This window comes from Ictalurus punctatus, chromosome 4, assembly GCF_001660625.3.
Source record: "Ictalurus punctatus breed USDA103 chromosome 4, Coco_2.0, whole genome shotgun sequence".
Classification (NCBI taxonomy): Eukaryota; Metazoa; Chordata; class Actinopteri; order Siluriformes; family Ictaluridae; genus Ictalurus; species Ictalurus punctatus.
This window is the reverse complement of record NC_071284.1, coordinates 11,525,065-11,542,842: the sequence shown is the minus strand read 5'-3', so window position 1 is coordinate 11,542,842 and position 17,778 is coordinate 11,525,065. Positions and strand designations below refer to the sequence as shown.

The 17,778-nt window shown below is 37.7% G+C and overlaps 1 protein-coding gene and 1 long non-coding RNA gene across 2 annotated transcripts; both read right to left on the bottom strand.

Moving 5' to 3' along the window:
* Positions 1-6,833: 6,833 nt before the first annotated feature.
* On the bottom strand, positions 6,834-10,408 carry LOC108263996 (uncharacterized). The gene is made up of 3 exons (XR_001812312.3): positions 7,979-10,408; positions 7,646-7,810; positions 6,834-7,130 (listed from the first exon to the last, which is right to left on the bottom strand). It is a non-coding gene; the product is annotated as an uncharacterized LOC108263996 (long non-coding RNA).
* Positions 10,409-16,047: 5,639 nt separating this feature from the next.
* LOC108264469 (proteinase-activated receptor 3) lies at positions 16,048-17,649 on the bottom strand. The gene is made up of 2 exons (XM_017466033.3): positions 17,504-17,649; positions 16,048-17,317 (listed from the first exon to the last, which is right to left on the bottom strand). Exon 2 carries the CDS (start codon positions 17,314-17,316, stop codon positions 16,342-16,344), a length of 975 nt encoding a protein of 324 aa, XP_017321522.2. The 5' UTR covers position 17,317; positions 17,504-17,649; the 3' UTR covers positions 16,048-16,341.
* Between the last annotated feature and the right edge of the window lie 129 nt (positions 17,650-17,778).

The window sequence follows — 17,778 nt, the reverse complement described above, 5'->3', positions numbered from 1 at the left end:
GCTACTAGTACAAGTTAAATAAAAAAAAAATCATTTGTGTCTTTTAAAAGTTATTTCTATTTAGACATTTGAAGCAATTATAGGCAAAAGAAAACTGAAAACAATATAATGATAAGTGTTAAGTAATCCGTACTGACCTTATATTGCCATGAACAAATTTGACTGTTGTGAATGCCTTGCGTCTCCATCTGTTTTTATTTCATATATAGAGTTCAGTCTCTCCTTACGACATAATCTCTCTGCAGCATATTTGAATATTGGCAATGGACGACTGAACAAACTTACCTATCAAAAACCATCCAAAGATTCTACGTACATTACCAAGCACCTCTCATTTTAAACAGAGATGGGCTCTGGAGCATCCAATAGTGTGACTATTATTTACATCTCTAATTTAGCATAAAAAACAGTTTAAAGCGTAAAAAATACAGTTTTTAAATGATGATGTCAATTATTGAAGCAAAAAAGTTAGCTAATAACAATGGGGCCTGTGTGAAAATGTATTTCCCCCGTATTTACTAATTCCAAAAATCTATGAAACTGCATTCATAATGGGGTGAAGCTGGACACAACCAGGCCTGATTACTGCAAACCCTATTCAATCAAATCAACACTTAAATAGAACTTCTACAACAGCATGATGTTGGTTAAAAGGTTTTACCCAGTAACACACTATGCCAAAATTAACAGAAATTCCATAAAGGATGAGGAAGAAGGTGATTGAAATACAGCAGTCTGGGAAGGGTTACAAAGCTATTTCAAAGGTGCTGGGACTCCAAAGAACCAGAGTGAGAGCCATTATCTCCAAATGGAAAAACACGGCACAGTAGTGAACCTTCCCAGTAGTGGCCAACCATCCAAAATTCCTTCAAGACCACAGAAACTACTCATCTAACAAGTCACAAAAGAGCCAAGAATAGCATCAAATAACTTACAGGTCTCTTTTGCATCAATAAAGGTCACTGTTCATGACTCCACTATCAGAAAGACACTGGGCAAAAGTGGCATCCATGGAAGAGTGGTGAGGTGAAAAACACTGCTAACCCAGAAGAACATTAAGGCTCGTCTGAATTTTGCCAAAGTACACCTTGATGATACTCAAACCTCTTGGGAAATGGTGAAAGTGGAACTGTTTGGAAGGCAGGGGTCCCTTTATATCTGGCATAAACTAAACACAGAATTCCACAAAAAGAACATCATTCCTATAGTCAAGCATGATGGTGGAAGTGTGATGGTGTGGGGATGCTTTGCTGCTTCAGGGCCTGGGCAACTTGCAATAATTAAGGGAAACATGAATTCTGCTCTCTACTAGAAAATCCTATTGGAGAATGTCGGGTCTTCAGTCTGCAAATTGAAACTCAAGCGCAACTGGGTTATGCAGCAAGTTGATGATCCAAAGCATAGGAGTAAGTCCTAGTCCTAGAAGTAAGTGAAATACTGATCTCCAGTTATCAGAAGCTTTTGGTTGCAGTTATTACTGCTAAAGGTGGCACAACCAGATTTTAAGTTTTTGCTTCAATAAAAAAAGAAATCAATAAAAAAAAAACTATACTGTGTGTTTACTCGGGTTGCCTTAGTTTTCTGTTGTATTTTGTTTGAAGATCTAAAACTATTTAGTATGAGATCTAGACAAAAACAGAATAAATCAGGATATAATACTTTTTCACAACGCTATAGATTATTTTAAATCCCACATAAAGCTTTAGCCTCAGAATACTAAGATATTTAATCACTAATACTAAGCAAATTTAACACACATGATCCACCACGATGAATCCTATTTGCTTATCATTGTCAGTCATCCTTAAAGTATGTTTGCATGTCAAATGTTAACATCAGACATTAAGAGTCACGGTAAAATGTTTTGATTAGCAGATTAACAACTATTACAAAGCACAAGAGATTAATGTAAATCATATGCATTGATAGTAAAAAATTTGGTCATCTACACTATATGGCCAAAAGTTTATGGACCCTTGACCATCACACCCATATGTGCTTTTTGAACGTCCCATTCCAGATTTAGTCCCCCTTTGTTGTAACCTCCACTCTTCTTTCCCCTAGATTTTAGAGCATTGATATAGGGATTTGCCACTAATTCATTAGTGAAGTTGGGCCCTGATGTCAGGTCAGTTCATTCCAAAGTTGTTCAGTGGGGTTGAGGTTGGGGCTTTGTGCAGAGTGGCATTGCTGGCAATCCAACAAAAAAATCTGTGGGGTGACCTGAAGCAAGCTGTGCATAGGAGATGCACTCACAATTTGATAGATCTAGAATGTTTTTTGCAAGAAATAGTGGGAAAATATTGCCAGGTCAAGATGTGCCATGCTGATAGACTCTTACACAAAAAGACTGAGTGGTTTAATAAAGTCAAAAGGTGCTTCAACAAAGAATTAGTTCTGGTGTGTGCACAAAAACTAGGTTATTGTAACATTTTTATTTTTCCTATTATTCCCTAAAATGTTTCTGATTGCTTTTCACTTAATTTAATATGTTATAATTTCACAGTGAGGGTGGAAAACGGTCTGACATGATTTATCTCAGTTTTTAATCATCACAAAAATGTGCCATTTAAACAGGGCTGAGTAGACTTTTTATATCCACTGTATTTTCCTTTTGGTTTGACCTAAATATTTGTCTGTTCCTATACCTACTTTTGTGCAAACAGTCAAGTGTATCACTGCTGTTATACTAAATATTAGCACTCTTGAAACACTGCTTGTCCAATCAAATTAGTGGACCAGAACTAACATTGTTGTACAATGTGTTATTTGCGGCACCTGAATTTTATTTATTTATTTTTGGTTAAACACAGCACGATATATGCTTTCAGGCATAGTTCTTAATTGAGGTGATACTTCCAAAAAAGTTGACTGGCAAAATTGAAATTTTATTGTGCCTATGTAGAGTATATAAATGGATAAGACTGATGGGGTTGACCTGAAATGGCTTGCTGACAATAGTAAGCATATCCCATATGATTCTTCAAGTTCATACTTTTTGCTGTTCTTGGTTTGTCAAATCTTGATAAGATGGGGGTTCAAATCTAGTAATTTAGTTAAGATACACTGTCTCAAGTCACAGGCTCCAGCTTCCAATGCGTCACAAGTTACATAAGAATAATTAGCAGAATACTTTATCTGAAACTCAGATGATATCAAGATATTTGCAAATCACCAAGCCTGTTTTTAAGTCATTTATACCAACTTTAAATTCCTTGATTTATTTTCATATATTTGATTATCATAAATCTGCTTTGATTAAAAATATATTAACATTACACAAATGCACAGACATTCCTTGTTTTGTACACAGGTTTTACCAATAAATATATAGCAGATGTGTATAGTAGATATGTAAAACATAGTGTATGGCCAGAGTGTTTTAATTTGGGTGGCTTGTTAAGGAAACAGTAACTCAAAATTGTGCAGTAAAAAGTAAAGTTTTCATTTTAATGTTATTTATTTGGTTACCAAAATCAACCATAAAAATAGTAAAACACATAGACAACATATCTTAACTTTATAATGTTATCCTTAGATTATATTATTTTAAATTTATTTTTTAAATTATTTATAATTGGTATATATTATTTATAAACCATGAATGCCAACATGTACTGTGACATACTGAAGCAGAGCATGATCAGTATGCAGTATTCCAGCATGATAACAACCCCAAACACACCTCCAAGATAACCACTGCCTTGCTAAAGAAGCTGAAGGTGAAGGTGATGGACTGGCCAAGCATGTCTCTAGGCCTAAATCCTATTGAGCATCTGTGGGGCATCCTCAAACGGAAGGTGGAGGAGCACAAGGTCTCTAACATCCACCAGCTCCGTGATGTCATCATGGAGGAGTGGAAGAGGACTCCAGTGGCACCCTGTGAAGCTTTGGTGAACTCCATGCCCAAGAGGGTTAAGGCACTGCTGGAAAATAATGGTGGCCACACAAAATATTGACACTTTGGGCCCAATTTGGACATTTTCACTTAGGGGTGTACTCACTTTTGTTGCCATCGGTTTAGACATTAATGGCTGTGTGTTGAGTTATTTTGAGAGGACAGCAAATTTACACTGTTACACAAGCTGTACACTCACTACTTTACATTGTAGCAAAGTGTCATTTCTTCAGTGTTGTCACATTAAAAGATATAATCAAATATTTACAAAAATGTGAGGGGTGTACTCATTTTTGTGAGATTGTGTATATAAAGGGGGGGGGGGGGGGGGGGGCCCTCAGATTTTCAATTTGGTCTCAGAGGTTTGGACCCCACTGTGTATTTTGTAATTTCTGAAAGAAGGTATGTATTAGTTTTCTGAAGATGAGGCACCTTATATGAAAAGGTGATGATCTTAAAGAGGGAGTTTCTGGAGAGAAGCCTTGGTAAGCAGACTTTGAATAATCTGATTTTTCACTCTCCCCAGAATTGCTGCCATAGCCTGTGAGGTGTCCAATACATAGGTCACATCTCTGTCCTTCCCAAGCAGCACAGGGATGACAATTGGACTATCAGAGAGCTGATATATGGATATATGATATAATGATATATCATATATCATATCATGGATATATGATATAATGATATATGATATATCATTCTGAAACAAAGGGCTGTAATTAATTAAAAATGGTTTCTATTTTGTATTACCTGAAATCACATACACTTTACAAAAACTCTTTGACAAGACTGTAACCATTCTAAAGTCAAGAAAAAGGACCATACCTTTATTGATTCCTGAGAAAGTTCATATATTCCCCCATTTTGCAGTCCACTGGACTTTGTTGTTGTATAATATGGTTGCTATAGTGACACAGTGGCCACTAAAGGGTGACATTGAGACCATCTAGTGGTGACAGAGCACAAAGCATGTCACTACAGCACCACATGATGATTTTTTTTCATTTGTCATGCGTCATAAAAGTCACAAAACTCTGACTTATTACCCAAAATATATTAACCAGAGTATAAATATAAATTGTTAGCATAATATTAGCCAATGTTACCCATTTAAACAATATTCTGAGAGGAGGCCTGATTGTGGTTGTTATTTAAAGGTCATAAATGCTAAATGGATTCATGCTGTATGTCTGTTATCTGTCACATACAAGAAGGGCAGAACATGTGAGGAAATAGGAAAATGTCTGTTTTCACTAATTAATTGCTTTGGTATTTTTGCATGAGGATATAAAAGGTGCAGAGTTAGGTCTCTAAATGTTTAATATGTGAACTTGAATGATTTGACTGATTTTTTACTCATGAGTTTGTCCCATTCCCACTTATGTATACAAAGCTCTGCCCCCAGAACCTATGGTGGTTCAACCAGAGTTAGTATGCCATGGTATAAGAGGGTGATGGCTGATTTCAGAATGAGATTGGTTGGAGTGAATGGGCGTTAAGCATTGTCAATGAAATGACTGATATGAGACTCATCCAAACAAAAACCAGCCTACTAACCATTTTACTCATCCACGTAATATTTATAATGAGGCAATGATTTAAACCATTATATATAGAAAATTAAGAAAATGAATATCCAATGTTCAAACATATAATCATATAACCACAAACATTAAGAACAGTGTAAGCTTTTTCCAAATAATAAACACATACCTAACAGACAACAAACCCTTGTGTTTAACGTCCTTAACTTTTATTAAATGAATGCATACACTTGACAAAATAGTCTATGACAGTACGTCAGTACAGACTTTTATAGTAAAATATTCTTATACAAAACACATTTGTGAACACTTTTGCTATTAATGACATTTACCTAAATAATATGTGTGGTGCAGGTGATAATGCTAAACTGTAGAGGGTATTATAGCTCATGGGTTAAGAATTTTTAGCAAAAACTATTGTACAATTTTAAAAAATAATAATACTTTACTTAATAGAAACAAATTGCACACATACAATAACCAATCACTTTATTAGGAACGCCTATACACCTGCACAATCATGCAATTATCTAATCAGTCAATCATGTGGCAGCAGCGCAATACATATTATGCAGATACAGGTCAAGAGCAAGTTCTTGAAAAACTGGGGAGTGCGGCTCACAAAAGAAAACTTTGAATATGTCTGCCCTAAAAGAACTCAATATATGCAAATGTATATATATGCGCATTCAAAAATTATTGTTTATATATACATGATTACAATCCTTTTATTACTGAGGCTAAAACCTAAATCTACAATCATAAATTAGTGACACACACATATGGCTCATTAAAGTGGGGATGTAGAAATTATACTAGCTCTTTATTTATAATTCAGCAATGCCCTGCTAGGATAATCAGCTCATAATGAGTTCTGCAGGGGAAAAAGGGAGATGTGATTAAGATAGCCCACAGGCTTGATGGATTCCAGTAATGACCCCAGGTGCCTTAAACTAATTTCCTTTGCAAATGCGTCTTTTCATGAGATAAGAGTGTAGATATTTGTAGATTGTTCTATTCCATGAAGACTGAAATGTTGAGCACAAATTAGAAAATGAGATATCAGTAAGCATAGCAGGATAGATCTCAAATAGCGTAGTTAGAAATGAGACAAATTATTCTAACCTTCATTTTCATGTTTTCCAACAAAATGGACTTGCTCCCATACAGAATTTCCAAGAACAAGCATATGCTTTTCAGTGTCAATAACACACTGTAAAAGGGGACATATCTCATAATGCATTTCAAATATCCTCAAACTTGTTGTGAACATGTTGTCTTGTATTGCCAAGGTTTAACAGAGCGAGAGAGAGAGAGAGAGAGAGAGAGAGAGAGAGAGAGAGAGAGAGAGAGTGTGTGTGTGTGTGTGTGGGGGGGGGGGGGGTGGGGTGGGGGTGGGGGTGGAGTTTACCTCAGAAACTTGAGTGTCTTTGTGCCTAACATTATAAACTTTTTACTGTTTTCTGCAACGAACAATACACATAATTTACTCATTGAGCTTAATCACTTGAATCTTAGCAACACTTAAAAACAGTGTTATCATGCACTTACTCACAACAGTAAATAAAAGATCCGTTTCTGTTTGCCCGATGACCAAACTCAGCTTGATGTGTCCTATAGTTTGGAGGTTGTGCTGGAGTGGCCCTAAATGTTCCTCATTTTTGTTGCTGATGATCTTTTCCTTAAAGCTGTTGAACCAATGTAACATAATTATTAGTGCTCTGATTGCTATCACCGTTTAACCCCTTACGTGACCAGCTTATTATTTAGTTACTCATCTTAATGCATATGTTTATAGGATAATGTAAGTCTGGACCTGGTGATGGTTTAAGGGGTTCCCAATTTCAACGACAGACACAGAGTCTCTTTTGAATCTGGGCAAGGTCATTAACCTTCATACAAAAACTTTGATTAGATAACCTAGGATCAAGGTCATAGTAACCACTGTGCATTAAATGATGCATCTGCACATTAAAAAAAAGTATCATTCATATTATAGTATATATATTACTCAAGTTTCTCTATACTGACTGATGATATCAGATCTAGGGCACAGCCACTGTCAATTTTAACCATCATATCCCTCCCAAAGCATTAAGCAGAATTGGAAAGAAAGGAAAGAATGGCGAGTTTTGCCAAACAGGTATGCTCTGGGGTATACTGTGGCAAACTGTCAACCCTGACCATAGTTTGTTTTGTTTACCTGACACATGACTTGAATGAGGTCAGTCTCAGCCTCTTGAATATCACTGTGTATGCTGGGGCTTTGAACCGTATAACTGCGTGCTGGTTTCATGTTGCGGTTGTTCGATCTGATCCGTGATAAGGTGGCCTCCAACAGCCTTCTCTGGAGAATGTTGTGTGGTTGCTGAAAAATAAAAACATTTAGACTAGATGTATATTTCCATTTAATATATTTTCCAACTAACCTGATGTAAATGTAACTTTAGACAACAGCTAAAATCCAACATCCAGTAATTATTTTTGCAAAATTTGAGTCTAAAACAGTTACATGCATCCCACATATTTGCGTTACCAGTCGTGATAGAACATTCAGGCTGTTCTTTTGTTCTTTCAGCGCTCGTCGACTCCGGAGCAGCGGAGAACTTCATAGATGAGAAGACGGTGCAGGAGCTCGGCCTCCCCATACGTCCCCTACTCCGTCCTCGTGATCTCCAATCCATAGACGGGTTACCTATAGGGGGAGGCATAATATCTCACAGCACACACCCAGTCTGCCTTCAAGTTAGCGCCCTCCACCACGAAACTCTGGTCCTTTACCTCACGGTCTCCACCAGACACCCCGTCATACTCGGACTACCCTGGCTAGAACGGCACAATCCCCAAATCTCCTGGGCAGACAAGCAACCCACCCAATGGTCCTCGTATTGCGTGCAGAATTGTTTGAGGGGTCACAACCCACCTTACTACCTCCAATAGTTTCCCAATCCAATAATTCAAATAACCCAAATTCTTTCAAAAACACCGCTTATTGTCAAATTTAGCCGCTGTTTAAGATGACGCAATGGGTGTATTACAAAAAGGGTATATCCAGGACTGACCAATGACATCTTTGTGTTGCCAGACTGGATTAACACACCTTGCCTTTAAAACCTTCCAATCACTTTAACGGCACTATAACTGCATAACGTTCGGTTCGGTAAGTGACTTTGAGTCACTGAACTTTTGTAGCTACACCTTATAGTTTCCCTCCAGTGTGCCTAATTAAAATGGTTTTATTCGGAGAGCCTACACAATCCCTTCCTCCCTTCTTTGGACGTTCCGAGTTTCTTGAAGCCATCTAATGGCAGCAAGTCGGCGGAATCCTTGTGTAAAAACTGAATAGTCTGTTTAATGCTGCGCTGCCGCCGTCTCACTGATGTCCATGACGCGCACGCTACTATCCGCGTTTCTAAGCGCACGCAAGCCATTTATACAAACACCGACAGGCGGTGCAGGAGTTCCCGTTTATTCCTGACCTAACCACAGCGGAGATCTGATAAGCACTGTCTCTCTACGTTAACCACGTTAAACTGTCTACGTTAAACCACGTCCCAAACTACTATTCACGTTCAAGTCTTTATTGTCGTGGGCAAAAAAGTGGCCCTACAGTGTGCAACCGGCAGTGAAATTCATACTTTTCCATGCATACAACAATAGGCATACATATAAATAATCAACACGAATGGAGCGCGTCAGTGTTGAGATTATTATTATTTATTTATTTATTTATTTATTTTTACAGTCGAACTAATATTTAAGGTTATGATGGCATTTTAAGGGGCTTAAAGTAGCGAGTGTTTACAGTATTTACAACAGAGTAAAATAAAAGTGCTCAGTGACATAAATATATACATATATACATTACATCTAGAATACTGCTACAATGACAGAAATGATGTGTAGTATAAACCTGCTCATTCATGCAGTTAATCCAATCAACCAATCACATGACAGCAGCGCAATGCATAGAATCATGCAGATACAGGAGCTTCAGTTAATGTTCACATCACACATCAGAATAGAGAAAATGTCTCACGTCTACGTTGACCACAGAATAGTTGTTAGTGCCAGACAAACTGGTTTGAGTATTTCAGAAACTGCTGATCTCCCGGGATTTTTATGCAGAATGATGTTAAAACAAAAATGAGAGACGTCAGAAGAGAACGGGTAGACTGTTTTGAGCTAACAGGAACGCTATGGTAACTAAAATAACCACTCTTTACAAATGTGGTGAGCAGAAAATCATTGCAGAATGACAACAACACATAGTATTTTGAGGTTACAAAAGCAGATCACATTGGGCTCCACTCCAGTCAGCCAAGAACAGGAATCTAACCCTACCCCTAGGAGTCTACAGTGGGCAAAAGCTCAATGAAACTGGACAGTTGAAGACTGGAAAAAAAACAGGTGATGTTACATGAAAATGTATTAGAATAAATTAACCAAGGCAGCAAACTATCCAAGGCAATCATAACTACATTTGTTATTTATACCAGAGTATACAGCTTTGGACAAAGCCCAGTAATAGAACTGGAGAGCCATTACTACAGAAAAACAGAAGAAACAATCAGGTGACTCAAGGAACAATAGTAAATCCGCATTCAGTCTGATGTCAACAAACTGTCCTTGCTTAATTATCAACATTCAGTTAACACACTGAACACTGAGCATTTACCATATCTTACGAGTTGACAGAGCTAAACATAATTTGATGCCTTGTTTTATTTTGCTGTTAATGCAGGATGGTAGCATGCATCACACAAGTGGTGTTGTAAAAGAACATAATGTATAATTCATTAATAAATAAAAAACTGTAACCATAAATCGTTGTGGTATACGTGGAATAACACACCTCAAGTCGTGCCATTATATGAAGATAATCCACTTAGGCACACAGAGGAGGGCTGTGGACCACCCCAATGTGGGTTATTTTTCACACAATAGCATGGCTGTTGTTTTATTCCTTACTCAAATCAAGATTGCTATGTTTATATCTCGTTGGTAAGATGTTTATTAATAATTAGACAACATGGATTCTATATACAAGAATGACTTCCCCAGGGTATTTGTTCTCTCTGCTTTGTGTGATATATTGTATATGGCTGGTTTCCAGACACTTAGAGTACAAAGGATTTTAGTTTATATTTCCCAGAAAGTACAAAACTAGGCTTAGCAAATATCAAACCGTAATTTAGATAGTAAAGTCAGTTATATTTAGTCAGTCCATGATATTAACTCAACAGCTCAAAAGTGCTAATTAGCATAAAAGCCTGCTGCAGTGCCATATCCTGCTGATAAGTGTAGCTGGTTATATATAGTATATATAGTTAAATTGTAGTTCAGGATATATACTCTATTTAATGTCAGATCTTCGTATCACAAAGTTTTAACGTGAAATTGTGTAACCAAGCTGTTCACCAAGCATCTCCCCAAACGGACGAGGCGTTTATACTTGGCGCGCTCGCCGTTGTAATATTCTTTTAAACGAAAGTGGGAGACTCGGAGTAATCGTCCTATAAATCAACACGAAGTAGCTGAGAGAAGTAGTTGTTTGTCGGAACAACCATAGCAATGCTTACAAACAAGGTGCCTTGCGTGGAATTGCTGAATACTGAGGAGGCATGTGTTTATTGTTGACGATGCTTGTTTTCAGTAAACTTCACTAAAATCCACAGTATGAAAAAAAGGCTAAGAATCATATAAAACCGAGTAAACCTTGAGATTATCACTTGTCACATTACAACAAAAATATAGCTATACATATGAGAACATGTATAAAACTAAATTGAACCTCAATTTTTTTTATTCATTTCATTAAGATTTTTATTAAACATGAACCTTTGCTTTCATTAAATATACTTATTATTTATTGTAGGCTCATTTTGTACATGTTAGCAATTACTGTAGACATAAACAAAAAGTGGGAGCTTCCTGCAAATGTTATTTGTCACATTTACATGATCAGGTGTTTATGTTCACCCATCAGGGGAAATGTCTCTTTATGTATAGAGACAAAAGAAAGTTATTACAGAATGATCACTCTGTATGGCCACCAATCCATGTAAACATCTCTATTTATGAAGATAAAAGAATGAGGTTTAATCAGTGACTAATAGTGTAGTGTAGTGACTGTGTTTATTTGTGAAGATACTGATGAATGAAAACTTTGTGCACCCCCCCAAAATACTTTCAGCTTTGGTTTTATTCTTTCAGCAGTATGTACAAAGCAAATCTAAATCACTATTTTTAAAACCTTTCCATAAATTTTGAGCCATCTGGCTATCTCTAAGGTCCCGCATGGATGTATCATAGAGATGCCTGTACATTCGTACCTTTCGGCAAGAGTCACCTCGAAGTTATTCATTTTCAGATGCGACGGAATGCGGCAAGTTACAAAAAATGACGTACAATCCGCCGTGAGAAATGAGGCCTCACACACTCAACACGCTCGACCGCCCGCTCTGCGATGACGTAATTTTTGCCACACGCTCCCTTGCACTATTGCGGACACGTTGAGTATAAACCAGACTTAACACTGTCTAGCATTAATATTTGTGTAGGGTGCCACAAATTTTTCAACATTTTCAAAGGGTGCCGTGACTGAAAAAGGTTGCGAAACGCTGTTTTAAACAACCACTAACTGCACATTGCCAGTATTAATCCCATGTCTTGTCACTTTATTGGGAATACAATAATAATACTGGGTATATAGGGCCTCCCTTCCTCTCAAAACAGCTTCAGTTCTTCATGGCATGGATTCCACAAGATGTTGGAAACATGTTGATATGCTTTTCTGCTCACCACAATTGTGAATTGTACCCAATTCACCCCCCCGATGACTGATGTGAAAATGACCTGAAGCTGCTGGCCCATATCTGAATTATTTTATATATTGCACTATCACATGATTGGCTGATTAGATAATTACACGAATGAGCAGTTGTACACGTGTTCCTAATAAAGTGGACGGTGAGTGTATATAACGTTAGCAGCATGCTCTGATAAGATAAGAACATAAGATAAGAAGACTGATCACTCACCCGAAGTGGTCTGGTTCTCTGTACATACATATACAGAGCTCTAACCAGGCACATGCAATGTAGCCACTCTAGATAAAGCCTCTGTAGATAAAAAGGTGAATGAAAAGCTCACAGATCCACTACTCGACTCGAGCCATGTGGATCACTCACTTTAGGCACAAATGCCAGGTTAGTTCTGAGTGTTACCCTTTGACCACCTGTGGTAAAAAGCATACATAAGGAGTAACCAATAGTGCCTATAGTTTACTCACCCTTTTTGCTGTGGTGAGAGCGAGTAACATAACATGTCTGAAACTGAACATACATATGGGATGACATTCCTATCTGCACACCATCTTTTGAATACTCCCCATTTGTGATTATATAGAGAAGGCACTGAGGCAGCCCTCGTGTTCTAAATTGTCTCCATCTCTAAACCGACTGCATTTATATTCAACCTCTCATGGGTCAGGCCCAAAAAGCTAGTTTCTGAGGAGAGTGGTGGAATATTCACCCTCCCCCCCCCCCCCCCCGCACCTATGAGAGGAGAGTAACTATGAGGTGCTTCTCCTGAAAAGCTGTCTTTGGTGTGTGCCAAACATATTTGCTGTTACTGTGGCCAAACAACTCTTTTACTCATCTGTCCCAGTGGATAGGAACCTATGGCCCGTGAGCCACACGTGGCTCTTTGACAAAAATCATGTGGCTCGCCAGGTGTCTCACCTTTCACCAACATATCATCGTTAAAAACTTAGACACGTCACTAGAGGGTAGTTTCCTGCAGAGAATGCAAATTCAGTTACAATACATGACTGTGTTACGAAACAGAGGGATAGACAGGAAGTAAGTGCAGGAGCACTGTCTTTATTAATAAATCAATTAAACAAACAAGCAAACACAGGAACGCGGTCTATACGGAATTAGCAAGAAAACATAGGACTAGAGTCGAGGCAGTAAACAGGACATGAAAACAAAGACCTCTTAACATGCTAAACTTAGAGGCTACGCAGCTGCAGCTGCAGCTGCAGCTGCTGCTGCTGCTGCTGCTGCTCACACAGGTATCTCAACTACAAATATCGACATAGACCCGAGGGGTTTAAATACCCAACATAATTAATCTAAATCAAAGACACCTGGGTTAAATCAAGGACATCCTCAAACAGAAACTAGAACTCGGGCAAAAAGCGAATGAAAACAAAACAAAGTCATGTGACCAGTCCAGAGCCGTGCCACAGTGATATCTGCTGGCCGTCCCGTAACAGACTGACTGTCAAGAGGATTCTTTTTTTTCTGACCTTTGTCTAATTGATGGGTTTTATCTCTTATTGCTCTTAATTAATTAATGTGCAATTTATTATTCTGTGCTTGCATGTTATATTGTATATTGCATTATTGTATTATTAAAATAATGCAAGTTGTGTTCAGTGTGCATTGTATTGCACATACATAACACACAGTATATAATATATACTTGTATATTCACACACTACTTTATTCTATTCTATTCAACAGTCCACAGTTCAGAAAAGAAATAAATCACTCAAACCACATGTATAGAAAATATCAATGAAGTGTAATCAATATGTCTATCAAACATTTGGATATGTTCATAGAGTGTACTCAATATGTAACCAACATTTAGAATTATTACTTAAGAGTAATCGAATAGTCAATATTAGTTTAAAAAAAACATAATCTATATGTATAATCAGTAGTTAGAATCATAATCTAAATCCATAGAACAATGTTTGATCAAGTCATATTCTGAGTGTGTATTGTGTTGGATGAACTCTGGTGTCTTACTGTACACTAATTGTTCTTTCTGTATATATATATATATATATATATATATATATATAGTAGAGTTCTGGTTATATTGATTCCTAAATACTTAAAGCCAGAGGGGCTCAGTCTGAAGGGGATATCAGATTGATTTAGTTGTAATGCCAAAGTATTAACCGGATAGCACTCACTCTTGGAAATGTTAACTTTATAACCTTAAAATGAACCAAATCTCTGGAGAAAAGAGAGAATTCCTGGTAAAGAGCGACTTGGGCTGGAAACATACAGTTATAAATCATCCGCATAAAGAGATAGCTTAAATTCCATTCCCAAACATGTTATCCCAGTGAAAGAGGGGGAGGACCTCAGATAAATTGACAAGGGCTCTATAGCTAATGCAAAAAGTAAAGGAGACAAGGGACAACCCTGTCGAGTGCCACGGGATAAAGTAAAATAAGTTGATTGCATACCATTGGTGGAGATACTAGCTTGCGGGGATGTGTACAGAAGGCGTATCCAAGAAATAAATGTATCACTCAGTCCAAATTTATGTAATACTGTAAGCAGGTAGTCCCATTCAACCCTGTCGAACGCTTTTTCAGCGTCGACTGAGATCACTACTTCGGGGGTTGTAGTGGAGCGTTTGGAGTAGATAATGTTTAAAAGGGTTTAAAAGCTTAAATTCCATTCCCAAACATGTTATCCCAGTGAAAGAGGGGGAGGACCTCAGATAAATTGACAAGGGCTCTATAGCTAATGCAAAAAGTAAAGGAGACAAGGGACAACCCTGTCGAGTGCCACGGGATAAAGTAAAATAAGTTGATTGCATACCATTGGTGGAGATACTAGCTTGCGGGGATGTGTACAGAAGGCGTATCCAAGAAATAAATGTATCACTCAGTCCAAATTTATGTAATACTGTAAGCAGGTAGTCCCATTCAACCCTGTCGAACGCTTTTTCAGCGTCGACTGAGATCACTACTTCGGGGGTTGTAGTGGAGCGTTTGGAGTAGATAATGTTTAAAAGGGTGCAGACATTGTAAAATAACTGACGCCCCTTCATTCATATAATTTTGAGATCTTTTTAAATCCCTTGCCAGACTCATAGGTATCCACAACCTTTTTTCTCAAGGCCTATACAAAACTCTTGAGATCTGGGCATGATGACACCACACACCTCAATAACAAAGGGAACACCAGACATTTGAGAGGGGTATAAATAAGGTCGGTTCCACCTGTACTCCCTAAGCAGTTTCTAAGCACTCGTACCCAATCTTGAACACCTGATTCTAATTTTATGGATTTGAAGGTGTGATGCAGGTAGAGGTGTACTTACTTTTTCCATGTGACTGATCTGTTTTTTTGTTCATTTAAATAGTGAAAATTACTACAAAATGTCAATTTTATGTGACATTTGATAGTGTATCACCTTTATTAATAGGTACAGTTTCAAAGAGGATGTTTGCTTGTCCAAATGTCAAAAAAGCCAACAATTTCCATGGGGTGGAATTTCCATATTTTTCACATGACTGTATATACTCTTTGGCTCCTGGCATTTTGGAAACTGCAGATTGTGTTTTATTCCTTTTTAGGTTTGACCAAATATCAACATGTTTGGAACACCACTTGTCCATTCAAATTAGTGGACCAGAACTATCTGTAATATAATGTTATTTTCTGTACCTGTAATCTGTTTTTTTTTTTAACTCAGATTTTTTTTAACACAGCATAATCTAGATGTTCTGCTTTCACTGAGGCATAGTTCTTAATTGAGATAATACATCCAGAAGAAAGTTGACAGACACTGTTAAGCTTTATAGTGATGTTGGAAAATTTATTCTCACTCATTGTAGAACATGATTTTCCACTCTCTCATAGCTTTACTGATGCTATAGTTTATTCAGTACATGTTGCTTATTCTACAGTAAAATGTTTGTCGTATATATCAGCTTTATTTTCATTGGCATTTTAGTTCAGGAACCCATAAGTGCTGCATGTCCTCCTCTCATTTCTGCTATAACAACATCTATAATAAAAACAAGAATTACACAGAACTGCGTATGTCTTCAGATAAATCATACATGACTTCAATAGTTTAGTTTCTCTGGTCTGTAATGGTCTGTTTTGTGTCTCTTGATTCATTATTCCTGACACATAGCATTTGCCTTAGCCGGGCTATGTAGAACATGGGTCCAATGCAGACTCCAAAATGTGGGATAATACTGAACATCAACAGACCAGTACAGATAATCATATTTATGCTTTGTGAGCACGTTTGAATTATCAGCAGAAATGGGGCCAGGCCCAGCAGTGGAAAATAGATTATAGTTGAGGGCACCAATACTGCTACAATGTTCTTTAGAGCTCGCTTCTTTACAACTGAATTATTTTGGTCCCCTTCACCTGGGACCTTTTTATGCAGCACCCACACAATGCCTAACAGACAGGCCACCATGACTATAAACATCACATTAATAATGATGGATAAGATAACAGCTGTTCTAGAGAGGCTGTAGACAAAGTTGATTCCTGCCATGATACAGGTGAGAAACCAGATGATGGCAGAACATGCAGCACGATACTCCCACTTCCCCAGGCTTATGAAGAGCACAGGGTGTGCCACAGCCACATAGCGCTCCAAGCACATACTGGTCAGCAGGAGTGGGCAGCCAAAGTAACTAAGGGAAGAAAAGGCATTTACAATGCACAGGGATAGTCCTGAGCGCTGCTGAATGGAGGAAATATTGATATCCAGTGGTAGGCTGAGGCAAAACAGCACACTGAGCACAGCCATGTTGAGACCTAAAACCTCAGAGGGTGACAGAGTCTTTCTTTTCTTTACCAGCAGCCAGAGCAGGACTGCATTTGCTGGAAGAGCAAGTATGAGGACAAGGATCTGGATGGGTACACGCATGGGGCTAATCCCACTGCTGTTACACTGAGTTATCAGCTCACCAAGAGAGAGAGAATTCCATGAGACAGATGAAACATTGGTTTGAAAGGAATTGTTGGAAAGAGATATTTTTGTTCCATTGTTTTCATTTCGCATGGTGTATTCCATGATGAGCATTCTGGATGTAGAAAGTAGGTTTCAGTTGTCATGTAATAATGCAGAGCATGTTAACAGCTACTAGTACAAGCTAAAAAGAAATCATTTGTTCCTTTTAAAAGTTTTTTTCTATTTAGACATTTGAAGCAATTATAGGCAAAAGAAAACTGAAAACAGTAATGATGAGTGTTAACTTATCCATACTGACCTTATATTGCCATGAACAAATTTGACTGTTGAGAACTCCTTGTGTCTCCATCTGTTTTTATTTCATATATAGAGTTCAATCTCTCCTTGCTGCATAATCTCTCTGCAGTGTATTTGAATATTGGCAATGGATGACTGAACAAACTTACCTATCAAATACTGTCCAAAGATTCTACGTACATTACCAAGCACCTCCCATTTTAAACAGAGATGGGCTCTGGAGCATGCAATAGTGTGACTATTATTTAGATCTCTAATTTAGCATTATATAAAAAG

What these genes read in the sequence shown, in the direction of transcription:
- LOC108264469 (XM_017466033.3), bottom strand. Translation starts at nt 17,316, where the DNA reads ATGCTCATCATGGAATACACCATGCGAAATGAAAACAATGGAACAAAA.